The sequence below is a fragment of the Homarus americanus genome, unplaced genomic scaffold (assembly GCF_018991925.1).
Source record: "Homarus americanus isolate GMGI-L3 unplaced genomic scaffold, GMGI_Hamer_2.0 scaffold40856, whole genome shotgun sequence".
Taxonomy (NCBI): Eukaryota; Metazoa; Arthropoda; class Malacostraca; order Decapoda; family Nephropidae; genus Homarus; species Homarus americanus.
Window position 1 is genome coordinate 5,346,263 of NW_024734615.1, and position 16,283 is coordinate 5,362,545.

A 16,283-nucleotide genomic window follows, 5' to 3' on the forward strand; every position below is an offset into this window, starting at 1 on the left:
GCCAAGCTGTGAGCTATGTTATGATATTTTTTCATCTCCTAATTTTGGGTACATGCACTTTTTGTTTTATACATACAGGCATAACCCGATACCCGATGCATAAAGGGACCGGGAAAAGTCATTGGTTAGTGAATCAATGGTTATTAAAGCAATTCATTCCATAAAAACATAACAAATTCAGGAGGATAGGGACTGGTCACACTTCCAAAACTCCCATCTACCCTTGATATATCTCTGTACTGTACACTGTCAAGCAAGACAATAAAGCAACATATAATGCAAGCATAATAAACCTTAAATAAGCAATGTAAAGCTTAAATTTTCCCTGTTATTTACCTGTGTTGAGGATGGTAGAGACTGTTTAGGAAAACAGTTCAAGTCTCTATCACTCTTTGCTGGTCCGTCACCACTCTTATTATGCCTTATCACATCACATCAAGCTGTCCAGCACAAGAGGAACTATCACTAGGGTGTTAGGCATGATTGATTAGCACACTAAGTCAAAAATAAAGAAAAACACAAATTCAGAGACTCATAGTAAGTGTAAACAAGAGCAAAGATGGCAGGAATGAGTCAGAGGCAGTCCATACAGCCTTCAGGTGGCAAGAATTTGTACCACGCCAGCACTACTAATCATCGGATCTCTAGGGTATCAATGAAACTTGTAGGGTATTTCCCCTATATGTAAATTGTCGGTAATGCGAATCTGTGGTCAACGGAACATAGGTTATCGGGGTTCACCTGTACAGAATGTACAACAGAAATAAGATAAATAATTATCATAAGGTCAAAAACATAAAATAAATAAACTTTCTAAGTGTTTTAAAAGGAGGGAGTATTGTAAGGTATCTCAGCTGTTATGAGCCATCATCCATGTGTAGTGAAACTACAGTACAGTATGTTCCAGATGCAGTGTTGTACGTTGATGCCATAACTTTAACGCCGTCAATGGACGGCGGAAACTTTTTGTTAACGCTGACGCCATCAATTTTTTGGGGCAGGTGACGCAGTCAACTTTTTACCCAAGCGGAGCGTCAAGCATCAATTTGTTGGTCAACTTCTAAACAATTATATTTTTCCAAGTTCGATTTTCAATTACAGTATCTTGTTATAAAGACGAGAAGTCCATGCACGAGACTGAGAACAGCAGCAGCAGTGAGGGAGACGACAAAGACCATGACGTGGAGGACAAATTGTTCCAGGCACTGCACGAGACCCCCTGCAGGAATGAAAATGACAGTGACCTTTTCAAGTGTTTACTGGGGGAGAAACCTTCGAAAAAAACTTTCGACAAGGACACCTTCCCCAACAAGGCCATGAGGGAGTTGTTCATCAAATACAACACCCCCATCCCCTCTAGTGCTGCCGTGGAGTGCATGTTCTCCATGGGCAAGGACGTCTTGAGGCCCAAGTGCAGCAGAATGAGCGACAAACATTTTGAGATGCTAGTATTCTTGCGAGGGGAGCAAATGAATAATTAAAATGATATAATATAAATCATAAAAAAATATTAAAAATGAATGAACATTTTTTTATTTTGCATATGTTACTCCCATACACAGGAGAATACGCGTTTTGGGGCTGCATTTGTACATCACTGAAAACTCGTTGACGCTAGGTGTTGACGCTGATGGCGTCAATTTATGAAATCGTTTATGCCGATCCTGACGGCATCAAATTTCTCGACCATTTACGCTGACGCTGTCACTTTTTTCGTTGACGCGCACAACACTGTCCAGATGATACTTTTTTCCTTCAAGATATATATACATAATGGGTTTTGCAATAGTTTTCCCTTCCACAACATGGCTCCAAATATCTACAGTACTGTATCTATGTGCCTTAACCCTGTCACTGTGTAAAATGTAACATCAACAATCGTTAGCACATTTATCTACAATAATATTGAGAATGATATACTCCCCATCATTTAGACAAAATAAAGGTTGTAAAATTGTATATAATTTAACAGGTCCACAGTGGGCAATATCAGTGATCCTGTTACTGGAATTTGCACTTGTTAGTGGCCATGATTGGTGGGACTTGCTGGTGTCTACCCCACCTACATCTGTCCCCACTCTAACTGAAAAACTCTCTGAGACATTCCACCAACATTCTGCCCCCATCATCCAGCATCTGCACACAAGATTCCTCGTTATGAAAACTTCTATGTTGAGGTAAGCTTTAATCACCTGTTAACTGGTTCTTAAAATATGTGACATCATAATTATTTCATCAGGTCCAAAATTATTAGGCTCTTTGTCCCAACACTTACACATAATTCAAGTTTTATGGCTGTCAGGGACAGTTTTAGAAGAACTTATGTTGACATTCTGCAATTTCCTTGGTGGTTTAAACAATAGAATGCTTTACAGCAGGGGTGTCAAACTCAGTTGCCAAGGCTGGCCAGATTTGATATGAGTACACAGTATGCGGGCCAAGTAACATAATTATGAGCACTTCGCAATCACCTCTTAGGTGAGTAGTACGACAAAATAAGAAAGGTGGATTTAGTCTGCGCTCGTGCGAAACCCTTAAAAACAAACAAATCAAGTGTTTACTTACCTTGATTAATCTTATTGTTTGCTGCTGCTGCTTCCTGATAATTGGCACCTCTTGATATGGACCAGTGCATCAAAGTTTGGCACTAACGACTGAGCTGTAGCAACCTTCAGTATTGAATTAAGGTGCACATCAGTAAGTTGAGACCAAAGCCGAATTTCTGAAGATTCGGACAAAAAATTTGGGGTTCTGGGCTAACAAGCCTCCCTAAGAAGCATTCCCAAAACAGGATGTAGGTAGTTTTAGGCTTAAAGTTTTTATCTTATAAAATGTCACAGACTAAACTTAGCAGAACATAACTTGCATTGCTGGAATCCTTGGAAGATAGTGAATAATTTGAGTATAGCCAATACATATTTTGCACAAGAGATAAAAATTTTAGTTCTTTAGTGTAGTACAGTAAAGCCTCGAATAACGACGGTAATGTGTCCTCCAATACTGCAGTGTAAGGTGAATCATAGTATCATGAATCATTAATTACCATTAAAATAAAGCAATAATAATGAGATGCGTTCCCAAGTATGACCTTTTCATATCTTTTGTGTGGCTTTTTATCCTCTTTTCCCCCAAAAACAATACAATTAATGAAAAATGCAAACTATATTCTTTAAATAATGTTTCTGAATGCTCCTTATACAATAAAAATGAATAATAATAATAATAATATGGTCACACAAGAGGAGATGGGATGCCTTTGTTTTCATTAGCGTTTACAGCCGGGAGTCCGGGACTATAGTTCTACACGAGAAATTGAAGAAAATAAGACCCTGGTTGTAGCTGTAGTAAAATTAATGTAAAAAAAATTAATATATATATGTTTTAAGTAATGTTATTTAATGTTAATAAATGGAGCAATAGAAGTAGCTAACCACTAATGGCAAAGAAAAAAAAATGAGATGGATGGGGAACACCAACATATACGTGCACATTTAAAGATACTGCATCATTTATCTTTTTAAGAAATGTACAAAAGATCATTATTGTTTATTACTGAATATGTATTTGATTGAATTAGTCTTTATATATGTGAACTGAACAATACAATTCATTAATAATAAGTAGAATATTAAAACACACAAGAGGATAAGAGATGGCATTGTTGTTGGTGTTTACACCCATAATGTCAGTTCTCTACCTGAAACTGAAGAAAATTAAGACCACTAATAGAAAAGAAATAGGTAAAGCAAGACAATTGGGAACGCCAACGTATGGACAGTAAGTGCGTACATGTGAAAACATATCGTCATTTCTCTACATGTGAATTTGAAAGCAACACTTATTTACTGTTCATATACTGTATGTTTTAAATAATACTTACGAATGTAAAACAAAAATTGTACTCACCAATAGTGGTAAAGTCTAAAACATAAGGCCAGCCAATGAATATTGTGCGAGTTTTTACTCAGATGACAAAGTCATCAGGTTCAACTCTGGCTGAAGCTGTAGGTTCAACTCTGGCTGAAGCTGGAGGTTCAACTGTGGCTGAAGCTGTAGGTTCAACTCTGGCTGAAGCTGTAGGTTCAACTCTGGCTGAAGCTGTAGGTTCAACTCTGGCTGAAGCTGTAGGTTCAACTCTGGCTGAAGCTGTAGGTTCAACTCTGGCTGAAGCTGTAGGTTCAACTCTGGCTGAAGCTGTAGGTTCAACTCTGGCTGAAGCTGTAGGTTCAACTCTGGCTGAAGCTGTAGGTTCAACTCTGGCTGAAGCTGTAGGTTCAACTCTGGCTGAAGCTGTAGGTTCAACTCTGGCTGAAGCTGTAGGTTCAACTCTGGCTGAAGCTGTAGGTTCAACTCTGGCTGAAGCTGTAGGTTCAACTCTGGCTGAAGCTGTAGGTTCAACTCTGGCTGAAGCAATAGGTTTAACTCTGGCTGAAGCTGTAGGTTCAACTCTGGCTGAAGCTGTAGGTTCAACTCTGGCTGAAGCTGTAGGTTCAACTCTGGCTGAAGCTGTAGGTTCAACTCTGGCTGAAGCTGTAGGTTCAACTCTGGCTGGCTGAAGCTGTAGGTTCAACTCTGGCTGAAGCTGTAGGTTCAACTCTGGCTGAAGCTGTAGGTTCAACTCTGGCTGAAGCTGTAGGTTCAACTCTGGCTGAAGCTGTAGGTTCAACTCTGGCTGAAGCTGTAGGTTCAACTCTGGCTGAAGCTGTAGGTTCAACTCTGGCTGAAGCTGTAGGTTCAACTCTGGCTGAAGCTGTAGGTTCAACTCTGGCTGAAGCTGTAGGTTCAACTCTGGTTGAAGCCATGGGGTTCAACTGTGGCTGGGCTTTGTTGGTTCAACTGGCTGAAGCTGTGGGTTCAACTGTGGCTGAAGCTGTAGGTTCAACTGTGGCTGGCTGTAGGTTCAACTCTGGCTGATGCTGTAGAGTTCAACTGTGGCTGAAGCTGTGGGTTCAGCTATGGCTGAAGCTGTGGGTTCAACTCTGGCTGAAGCTGTGGGTTCAACTCTGGCTGAAGCTGTAGGTTCAACTCTGGCTGATGCTGTAGGTTCAACTCTGGCTGAAGCTGTGGGTTCAACTCTGGCTGAAACTGTAGGTTCCTTCTGGCTGATGCAGCAGAGTTCAACTCTGGCTGGGCACTGTAGGTTCAACTGGGGCTGGCTGGCAGAGTTCAACTCAGGCTGGGCTGTGGGTTCAACTGGCTGATGCTGTAGGTTCAACTCTGGCTGATGCTGTAGGTTCAGCTCTGGCTGATGCTGTGGGTTCAGCTCTGGCTGGCTGTGGGTTCAGCCTCTGGCTGAAGCTGTGGGTTCCAGCTCTGGCTGAAGCTGTAGAGTTCAACTCTGGCTGATGCTGTGGGTTCAACTCTGGCTGAAGCTGTAGGTTCCTTTCTGGCTGAAGCTGTGGGTTCAACTGTGGCTGGGCTGTGGGTTCCCAACTCTGGCTGAGGCACAGCAGGTTCAGCTCTGGCTGGCTGTAGGTTCAGCTCTGGCTGAAGCTGTGGGTTCAGCTCTGGCTGAAGCTGTGGGTTCAGCTCTGGCTGAAGCATGGGGTTCAACTCTGGCCTGTTTCAGCAGGTTCAGCTCTGGCTGGGCTGTAGGTTCGCTCTGGCTGGAAGCTGTGGGTTCAGCTGGCTGTGGCTGTGGGTTCAACTCTGGCTGAGCTGGGTTCGCTCTGGCTGGGCTGTGCAGGTTCCTTTCTGGCTGAAGCCAGCAGGTTCAACTCTGGCTGATGCTGTAGGTTCAACTCTGGCTGATGCTGTGGGTTCAACTCTGGCTGAAGCTGTAGGTTCAGCTCTGGCTGAAGCTGTGGGTTCAACTCTGGCTGATGTGGGTTCAACTCTGGCTGATGCTGTAGGTTCAACTCTGGCTGAAGCTGTGGGTTCAACTGTGGCTGAAGCTGTGCAGGTTCAACTCTGGCTGAGAAGCTGTGGGTTCAACCTGGCTGGCCCTGTAGGTTCAGCTCTGGCGTGAAGCTGTGGGTTCAACTCTGGCTGATGCTGTGGGTTCAACTGTGGCTGAAGCTGTGGGTTCAGCTGTGGCTGAAGCTGTTGGTTCAACTCTGGCTGAAGCTGTAGGTTCCTTCTGTAACGACTGTGGGTTCAGCTGGCCGTGAGCTGTGGGGTTCAACTCTGGCTGATGCTGTAGGTTCAGCTGTGGCTGAAGCTGTGGGGTTCCAACTGTGGCTGGCGGGTTAACTCTGGCTGAAGCTGTAGGTTCACTCTGGCTGATGCTGGGTTCAGCTCTGGCTGAAGCTGTAGGTTCAACTCTGGCTGAAGCTGTGGGACCGCTCTGGCTGATGCTGTGGGTTCCGCTCTGGCTGGGCTGTGGGTTCAACTCTGGCTGAAGCTGTAGGTTCAACTCTGGCTGGCTGTAGGTTCAACTCTGTGGCTGATGCTGTAGGTTCAACTCTCGGCTGATGCTGTGGGTTCAGCTCTGGCTGAAGAGCTGTGGGTTCAACTCTGGCTGAAGCTGTGTAGGGTTCAACTCTGGCACAAGCTGTAGGTTCAACTCTGGCTGAAAGCTGTAGGTTCAACTCTGGCTGAAGCTGTAAGTTCAACTCTGGCTGATGCTGTAGGTTCAACTCTGGCTGGCTGGGTTCAACTCTGGCTGACACATGGTTCAACTCTGGCTGGCTTGTAGGTTCAACTCTGGCTGAGCTGTAGGTTCAACTCTGGCTGATGCTGTGGGGTTCAGCTCTGGCTGGGCTGTGGGAACAACTCTGTTGAAGCTGGGTTCAACTCTGGCTGAGCTGTGGGTTCGCTCTGTGGGCTGGGTTCAGCTGGGTTTAAACTCTGGGTTCAACTCTGCTCAGGTTTCAACTCTGGCTGGGCTGGGGTTCAGCTCTGTGGCTGGGCTGTGGGGATTTAACTGTGCAAACTGTAGGTTCAACTCTGGCTGATGCTGTAGGTTCAACTGTGGCGGCTGTAGGTTCCAACTGTGGCTGGCTGTGAGTTCCAGCATGGCTGGCTGTAGAGGTTCAACTTCTTCATGGCTGGCTGTGGGATTTCCTTCTAGCTGATGTTGTGGGTTCAACTGTGGCTGAGCTGTGGGTTCAGCTTTGTGGCTGAAGCTGTGGGATCAGCCTCTGGCTGAGACTGTGGGATTTAACTCTGGCAGCCATGGGTTCCGCTTCTGGCTGGCTGTGGGTTCAACTCCTGGCGGCTGGCAGGTTCACTTCTGGCACAAAGCTGGTTCAGCTCTGGCTGAAGCTGTAGGTTCAACTCTGGCTGAAGCTGTAGGTTCAACTCTGGCTGAAGCTGTAGGTTCAACTCTGGCTGAAGCTGTAGGTTCAACTCTGGCTGAAGCTGTAGGTTCAACTCTGGCTGAAGCTGTAGGTTCAACTCTGGCTGAAGCTGTAGGTTCAACTCTGGCTGAAGCTGTAGGTTCAACTCTCTTGAAGCTGCAGGTTCAACTGGCTGAAGCTGTAGGTTCAACTCTGGCTGAAGCTGTAGGTTCAACTCTGGCTGAAGCTGTAGGTTCAACTCTGGCTGAAGCTGTAGGTTCAACTCTGGCTGAAGCTGAAGCTGTAGGTTCAACTTCTGGCTGAAGCTCTGGCTGAAGCTGTAGGTTCAACTCTGGCTGAAGCTGTAGGTTCAACTCTGGCTGAAGCTGTAGGTTCAACTCTGGCTGAAGCTGTAGGTTCAACTCTGGCTGAAGCTGTAGGTTCAACTCTGGCTGAAGCTGTAGCTTTGCATAAAGCTGTTGCTGAAACTTTTACTGAACCTGATGTTGAAGCTGCTTATGATGCTGAATTTTATGGTGTAGCCCAAGTTGATGGTTTAGGCCTTCGAATAATAAAGTTGTGGAAAGAACCTTGCACAGCTGCTTTCTTTTCTCATTACAGTGGAGTCTGCATTTACGCGGTCAATTGAACCCGTGGAGGCCCGCGTAAAACGAGAAACGCGTAAATGAAATAACAGAACATATGTGATTAATTGAAATAGAGACTGGGCCGACCCCCAAACTCCACTTTTTCCAACTCCTATACGTACGTTGTAGTAAAAATAACATCTTAATTTTATGATGGTATGCACACACAATTAATATTTAAGAGAAATAAGAAATACAGTCGCCTGGTTAATGTCCATTCAAATAATGGACTCAACTCCCCCCCCCTCCCCACGCTCGCTGGCTCCTCCTTCTCTGAGAAATGTTTGGGTGAAAACACTAGATTTTAAGGTACAGTAATAAATTATACCTCAGACTAAAGTTAGGATAATATAATTGTCATTGCTGGATTCCTTGCAGGACAGGGAATATTTTGAATGTAAACGTCATATATTTTACACAAAAGATAAAATTTTTGCTTATTTTCATCATCTCCTTAAATTACATCTAAAATTTTTATGTCTAATGTAAATTTTAAGATGTTTATACAGGTTGACAATCCATTATCCGAAATCCTTGGGACCAGAGGCATTTCGGATTTCGGAATTTTTCGGTTTTCAGAATGGTTAGTTTTATGTGTATTAGCCCACCCGGGCATAGATCACTGACCCACATCAGGGCCTGGGGGGCAAAAATAAAAAAAAAATATATAATAATAATAATAATTCATAGGTTTAGGTCGTGTTTCTCACTTTTGGTCTTTTTTTCATTCGTGTATTTCTTTATTATTATTATTTTATTATTACAGTACTCCTGTATTATTGTTATTTTTATTAATTTTATTATTATATTTTATTATTATTATTAATGTTATATTATTTTATTTTGGTGTATTTTTATTAATATTTTATTTACTATGAATAATTATTATTATTATTATAATTATTATTACTATTACATTTTCGCCCCCTAGGCCCTGATGTGGGTCATTGATCTATGCCCGGGTGGGCTAATTACGTTTTAAAAAAAATAATAAATAAAAAATAATAATAATAATAATAATAATAATAATAATAATAATAATAATAATAATAATCCACAAAAAAACTTTTGGTTTTTCAGAGCTTTTCGGTTTTCGGAATTTCGGATAAAGGGTTGTCAACCTGTATTTAAAATGATCACCATCATCTAAGAATTCTAGCAATGTAAATTATAATCTGGCCGGGTAATTTGTGTGAATTTTATGAGCTAAAAACGAATTTCTTCAGTAAATAAACAAATTATACTTCACCCAGACACTATCTGTCAATCAAAATACCCCACCTCCCGCTCCACCCCTCTTCCCACGCTCGCTGGGTCCCTCCCTCCCTCCCTCCCTCCCTACCCCACCTCCCCCCACCTTCCCTCCCTACCAGAGAAATGGTTTGGGGAAAAACAGTATATTTACATTTTTAGTAATAAATAATACCTCAGACTAAAGTTAGGATAATATAATTGACATTGCTGGATTCCTTGCAGAACAGGGAATATTTTGAATGTACACGTCATCTATTTTGCACAAAAGATACAATTTTTGCTCATTTTCATCATCTCCTTGAACTACATCTGAAATTTGTATGTCTAATGCAAATTTTAAGATGTTTATAAATAAAATGATCACCATCTTGTAAGGATTCTAGCAATGTAAATTATATATTTTATGAGCTAAAAACATATATATCTTCAGTAAATAAACAAATTATACTTCACCCGCGTAAATGATGAAATTTACCACGTAATTAAAACATTTCATTCTTGCAAGGTGCCGCGTAAATGACCAAACGCGTAAACAAAAACCGCGTAAATCCAGACTCGACTGTATACATCTTTATGTTGAGGTCATTTGCATTTATTTAAATTTTAATGCTTTATTCTGTTAATGTATCCACTTCAGAAAATATGTTCATTGCTTGCCCCACTTAATATCCACAGACCTCTCACCTTTTTCATGTCATTTTAACACATCTAGTTTCTTGGCTAAGGTTATACACTTTCTCTTAGCTTCTATTAGGTCGAGTTGCCATACGACACCAGTGCCAGCTGGGTTGATATGTAGATTAAACTTACAGAGTAAAAATAAATGAAGAAGGTTACATATATCTACCCAAAAATACGAGTTGAAAAAAACCATAACACCTCAAAGCTTTGTCCAGTAGCCTCGTGGTTACAAATGATGAGCTAACCTAGCTGCACTGACATGATTAATCACTGTTAAGCAGTATTCTATCAGTAAACACTATTAATAATAGTAAATCCAGTGAAATATGGCAGGGAGCGAGGAGAGTTACAACTACAGTCGACGCGCTAACTAGCAGTCACTCATTCCCTTTACCCGCTCCCATTGCCAGGCATAGCCAGGCGTATAGAACGTATGAAAGATGCCAGGCATACCCAAGCATACGTATGGGAATAAACATATTTTGCATTCTACTATGAAAACGGTACGGGCTCAGTGATAAACAAATTATATAACCATTCATTTTCCTAAGATAACATAATAAAAAACAACTGTTTTGAAGAAATAGATTAACACTCACCATTCCATGCTGGCTGTTTGTGTAGATCCCGTTTTGTTTTCTTCTCGCCTGCCACTGATGAATATCATGATGAAAATGATGAATGATGAAGGTGGTTGAGGGCGTTTGGGAGCCATAATAAGCACAAGGAGCACAGTTGTTATGAGAGCAGAGTAGCACACATGCCAGACGTACAAATGTTAAGCCCCGACTGAGGCAGAGGGAGCGGGGCTCACGTGGGCCAGCTTCCTGGGACAAGAGAGACACCTTGCAGGGCGCCACATAACTCGCGAGCTCCCCATACCAGCCACGAAAATGCCAGCTACTTTAAAACTATCCACAGACATTTTTGGGTACATCCAGGGTACCATCCGTTTATAATAGAGGACCGCAAAATATAAATCCACTTATTATCCAGGCATACTGTACAACAGATCACAACTCTTACTGTAACAACATTCTCTGGCAGGTTATTACTGTACAACAGATCACAACTCTTACTGTAACAACATTCTCTGGCAGGTTATTACTGTACAACAGATCACAACTCTTACTGTAACTCTATGTTTGTCTTTGATACCCCCAAAATGTTCTACACTACGGAGGGTATACGCAAACACTTGTTATCTTGAAAATTGGTTCTTATTCTCGTATGGGAGATATCCATGATGTTTATATTCAAAATGATCATCATATTGTAAGAATTCCAGCAATGTAAATTATATTCTGGCCGAATAATTTGTATGAATTTTGTGAGCTAAAACAAATATCTTCAGGTAATAAAAAAAAAAATATTCTTCACGACACTATCTGTCAATCAAAGTACCCCACCTTGCCTCCCCCCCTCTTCACACTCACACCAGCTGGGTCGGTGGTCCCAACCCTACCCCCCACCCCCCACCTTCCCTCCCTACCAGAGAAATGTTTGGGTGAAAAAACTAGATTTTAACTTTTAGTAATAAATAATACCTCAGACTAAAGTTAGGATAATATAATTGACATTTCTGGATTCCTTGCAGGTCAGGGAATATTTTGAATGTAAACTTCATATATTTTGCACAAACGATAAAATATTTGCTTTGTGTAAACCAATTTATTACATTAGAACTAAAATTTGTATGTCTAATGCAAAATCCATGATGTTTATATTCAAAATGATCATCATATTGTAAGAATTCCAGCAATGTAAATTATATTCTGGCAGGGTAATTTGTATGAATTTTATGAGCTAAATAAAAAAAAATAAAAAATAAATTATACTTCACCGCGTATATGAGTAGATGCACCGCGGAAAGTGAAAGTCCGGTTCTGGCAAGGTACCGCGTAAATGAGAAATCGCAGATAGTGAAACCGTGTAAAGCGGGGTAATACTGTACATAACATGGCGCATAATGAATGGAAATATTACATAGGATTAATACATGTTCTGTAATACTTTACTATACATAATTAATAGAGTAATATAAGAATACACAGCTTAAGGTACGACTTCGTGTCCATATTATACACCTCCCTCCCCCCTATACGCTCATAGTTTCATCTTGAGCGGACCTTTTGTTTCTGAGTCGCTCGGACCTGCGGAGTACCGGGGCAGAAACACAAGGTGGGGATGGATTTACTGTAAAGACATCAACATTAGGGGACCTGGGCTGGGGAGCGTCCGGTGAAGTTCGGGGTGTTGCATAACTCTAACAAACCTCGATCGAAATCCTCGCAGTCGATATTTCCTGAGGGTGACACCTTAAGGATCAGGTGTTTAACAGTCTTGACTGCGGCTTCAGCGTGTCCATTCGCCTGGGGGTAGTGGGTCGAGGTCACGGCATGACGGACTCCCCAACGGTCCATGAAGTCCCGGAACTCGTGGTTGGTGAACTGGGGTCCTCCATCAGTCCTGAGACGGAGAGGAACACCAACTTCACTGAAGTAATGTCTGAAATTCCGGATGGTAGCAGTAGCCGTTGTATCACTACCACAGGGGACGACAACAGGCCATCCAGACAATCGGTCGGCAATGACGAGGAAGGACTTCCCTGCTACTGCAAAGAAGTCAGCCGACACAGACTCGAAGGGTCTTGAAGGGTTATCGTCGCACATCAAAGGTTCCTGTTGCTGGCTGGGTTGCAGAATCTGGCACGGACGGTACTTGCAATGTCCGCGTCGATTCCAGGCCAAAATACAGTCTGCTTCGCCCGTTGCTTGGTGGCCTCCACTCCTCGATGGCTGTCGTGAAGGCAGGTCAAGGTACGGCGGCGTAGGGCAGCAGGAATGACTACTCGTGGACCATACAAGACGAGGTCTCCATCACAATAGAGGTCCTCGCGTATCTTCCAGTACGGGAGTAGCGATTCATGAAGGTCATATCGGTAAGATGGAAATCCCTGGGACACACAGTCGACGAGCCGGATATAGGAAGGGTCGGCCCGGGCTGCGATGTGGAGATCTTCAAGGGTCTTGTCTGCATCCGGTGCTGTAGACTCTTCTGATGTGAAGACGGCCTTCAATGAGACTACTGACTTGTGGGATGCAGCAGCTGTAGAACACAACATCTCGTCCTCTGGGGTGGGGCAACTGACAGGGGCGCGGGACAGGGCATCCGGGATGCACAGCACCTTACCCGCACGACACACAGCTGTGAAGAGATAAGGCGAGAGCTTCTCTTTCAAACGTTGAAGGCGAGGATTCTCTACTGCATCAAAGAGTAGTGATTGATAATAGGTACAAGAGGGCGATGATCCGTGAAGAGGGTGAAGCGGCACTTCGCCATCGCCCAGACAACAGCCAACATCTCCAGTTCAATCGTGGCATATCGGGTCTCGGCGTCCATCAGGAACCGGGATCCACACTGAATTAAGCGGAGTTGTCCATCGCCATGGTCCTGCAGAAGGGCGTAACCAACGCCGTAGAGTCTGGAGGCGTCAGTCTGGAGGACGGTGGGTAGGGCTGGGTCGTAACAGGCGAGGACAGGTGGACTTAAGAGGGCCTGCTTGACTCGCTGGAAGGCCTCTTGATGATCTGGGGTCCACAGTAATGTTCTCCTGGGGCTCAGCAGGGGGCATAACGGCTGGGCTGCGGCGGAGATGTCAGGTGAAAATTCAGCCAGCTGATTGACCAGACCCAAAAAAGAACGGAGGTCTGTCAGGTTGGCAGGGGTTGGAAAATCCCTCATTCCACTTAATTTCTCCGGGTCAGCTGCGATACCTGATGCTGAGAGAGTGTACCCACAGAAGTTCACTGATGGTGCGGCGACTACAAACCTGTCAGCGTTGAGGGTAATCCCGTACTTTCGACATCTGGTGAGAACTTCATATATTCGGGAGAGGTGGGCACAGTAGTCTTCGTCATGGAGTAAAATATCATCAACCACCTTGACACAATTTGTGACTCCTTGAAGGGCCGCGTCACCACGTTGACAGAATGCATCGCCCGTAGCGGCAAATCCCATGGGGCCTCTGCAATACTGATATCTTCCATATGGTGTGATGAATGTAGTCAAATGCTGGTCTTCTTCGGCCAACTCGATCTGCCAATAACCACATAAGGCGTCCATCGTTGTAAAAAACTTCGCCTTCGGGTCCACATTTCGAACAGCTGCGAAGGGTGTGGGTGAAGGGTGGGCTGGACGGGAAACTTGCTGGTTAAGTTTTGAGAGATCGGTGGTGATCCGTACTCCACCACGACGTTTGGCGACGGGGACGAGAGGGTGGCACCAAGGTGAAGGTTCGTCTCCGGCCGGCTTGATTATTCCCTGAGCAACCATGGAATCAACCTCTTGTCTAACTAGCTTCCTTGTAGGCGTGAGGAATCAAACTAGGGGTGTGGATGGCAAAAGGTGTGGCACCATCCTTAAGATGAATCTTCATAGGTGGACCCACCATCAGCTTGAATTGTGTGGATCCTAAAGATTTCTTCGTAACCAACACGTCAGCAAACTCCTTGAGAAGGTAAGCTCTTGCATCAGAAGGGGACGTGTTAGTAGAGATAGGGAGTTCCTTCAACCTGTTGACATGGATGACCTTTGAAATAGGTTTGGGGAATTCCTTGGAAATAATGGCCAACTCTTGACAATGGCCATATGATAAAAGTGGAGTCGGGATCCCATCATGAACATCAATCCAGGCTGAGCAAGACTGCTTACCAAAGGTAAGAGTAGCCCAGAAAGATCTCAAAGCTGGAGCCATCTTGGAACCATCAGCTGTCAGTTTCGTTGTCTGAGGAGGGGGCTGTAGGTTGCTCCGGCGTATTCCCAAACTTGCTAAGTGTTGTGGACCAATTACTGAGACATCAGCACCGGTGTCAGGTAACATCTGAAGACTGGATGACAAGTTACCGTGAGAAATGACGACACTGATGTGCTGGGGTGTCGTGTCTGTGGAACAATGTACACGACGGCAGGAACGACTGGGCACAGCGTCTTGATGCTTGCCAGAAGGAGGGAGAGTGCCAGCACTACCTGAGGTTGACTTCTTGGATCCTTGGTAGTGTCCTTTCTGTGTCTTCTTACGACAACATTTGTCATAATGGCCCACACGACCACAAAGTCTGCACTGAACTTTGCTAGCAGGGCACTTGACTGTGTAGGCCCAGTGACCCTGACGGTCGCAACTTCTGCACATGCTTTGAGCAGCTGGGCACTGGGAGGCATCATGCTGTCTCGCGCAGCTGTTACACAAAGCTGCTGCTGAAGGTGTAGCTGGAGGGTGAGGGGTGGGGTTACCTTGCTGCTTCTTGCCCTTTCTGTAGGAAGACACCGCCCTCACCTGGTCAGGTTGTGAGCGTAAAGCTGAAGTCGCACACCTGGCGGCCTCGTACGCTCGACATTTTGTAACAACATCTTGAAGGGAGGAAGTGGGGTCGAGTGAAATGAGACGCTGAACTAGCTCTTCATCTCGAATACCCATTAAAATGATTGTCTTGAGTTGTGTCTCTTCACAAACTTGAGAATTTCCAGGACAAACATCAACTTCCTCTGAACATCTTTTCAGTCTTACAAAAAATGCATCAAAAGATTCTCCATCAAGCTGCTTACATTGGAGGAGTTCTCTTCTTCTAAGTGCTTCGTTGCGCTGTCCCTTAACATGTTCCTGTAACTTGTCAAGCACGGCCTCTACAGTCAGAGTTGTCGTAGATGGCACTTGAAGTGTGTGCTCGAGAGTACATTGTGTCTCTAAGGACAGGCACATACGAAGCTGTATCATCTGTTTAGGCTGTGGTAAACTTGACAGGTCAACCATTGTTGCATAGTCTTGCCAACGTCGACGCCATTCCCGAAATATCTGATAAGACGCATCAGACTTCAGAGAGGGAGGCATTTGTGCTGCAGCCTTTTGAGGAATTGTTGAACCAAGTCTGGGAAATGAGGTACCAGTACCTCTAGTCGTATCAGCATTAGTAGCAGAAGAATTTTGTAGAGTAGATCGTTGTGGGGAGGCTAACAGGGAAATCAAGGCTTCAAATCTGGCTTGATCCTCTCTTTTTGTCAGGTCATCCTCACTTCTACGTATATTTTCTAGTTCTCTGCGTCTTTGTTCATCTTCGTGACGTCGTCTTTCAGACTCTCTGTACCGAATTTCTTCCTCTTCTCTCCTTGCAACATAGTCCTGGTGTCGAGAAGTTTCCATCCACTTAATCAGTTGAAGGAAATCTTTGCACCGCAGGAAAGCTTGCTCGCGACGAACGAGGAGATTCTGTGGGTGATTGGGCATCGTCACTGTGGGGTGCGTGGGGCCTGAGTGTGGGTGGGGAGAGATCTCCCAAACTTAAACTCATAACCCCATCGTCCAGGGTATCATTTTGATCCCTGTGAGACATGCTGACATCTTCTGTACTCCATCTGAGCAAGAGACCGGGTCAACCCCTCGTAATCTATGCACAGAATTACAGAAGTCTAAAGTAATACGCAAGAA

At 44.1% G+C, this 16,283-nt stretch overlaps 1 protein-coding gene across 1 annotated transcript in view; it reads left to right on the forward strand.

Annotated features, from left to right (window-relative positions):
• LOC121870391 (mediator of RNA polymerase II transcription subunit 16-like) overlaps window positions 1–16,283 on the forward strand; it is a gene marked incomplete in the record, with an annotated part of 168,675 nt that overhangs the window by 95,965 nt on the left and 56,427 nt on the right. Inside the window, 1 exon segment of the mRNA XM_042372215.1 lies at window positions 1,973–2,177. Within this exon segment, the coding sequence (XP_042228149.1) occupies window positions 1,973–2,177 (205 nt within the window).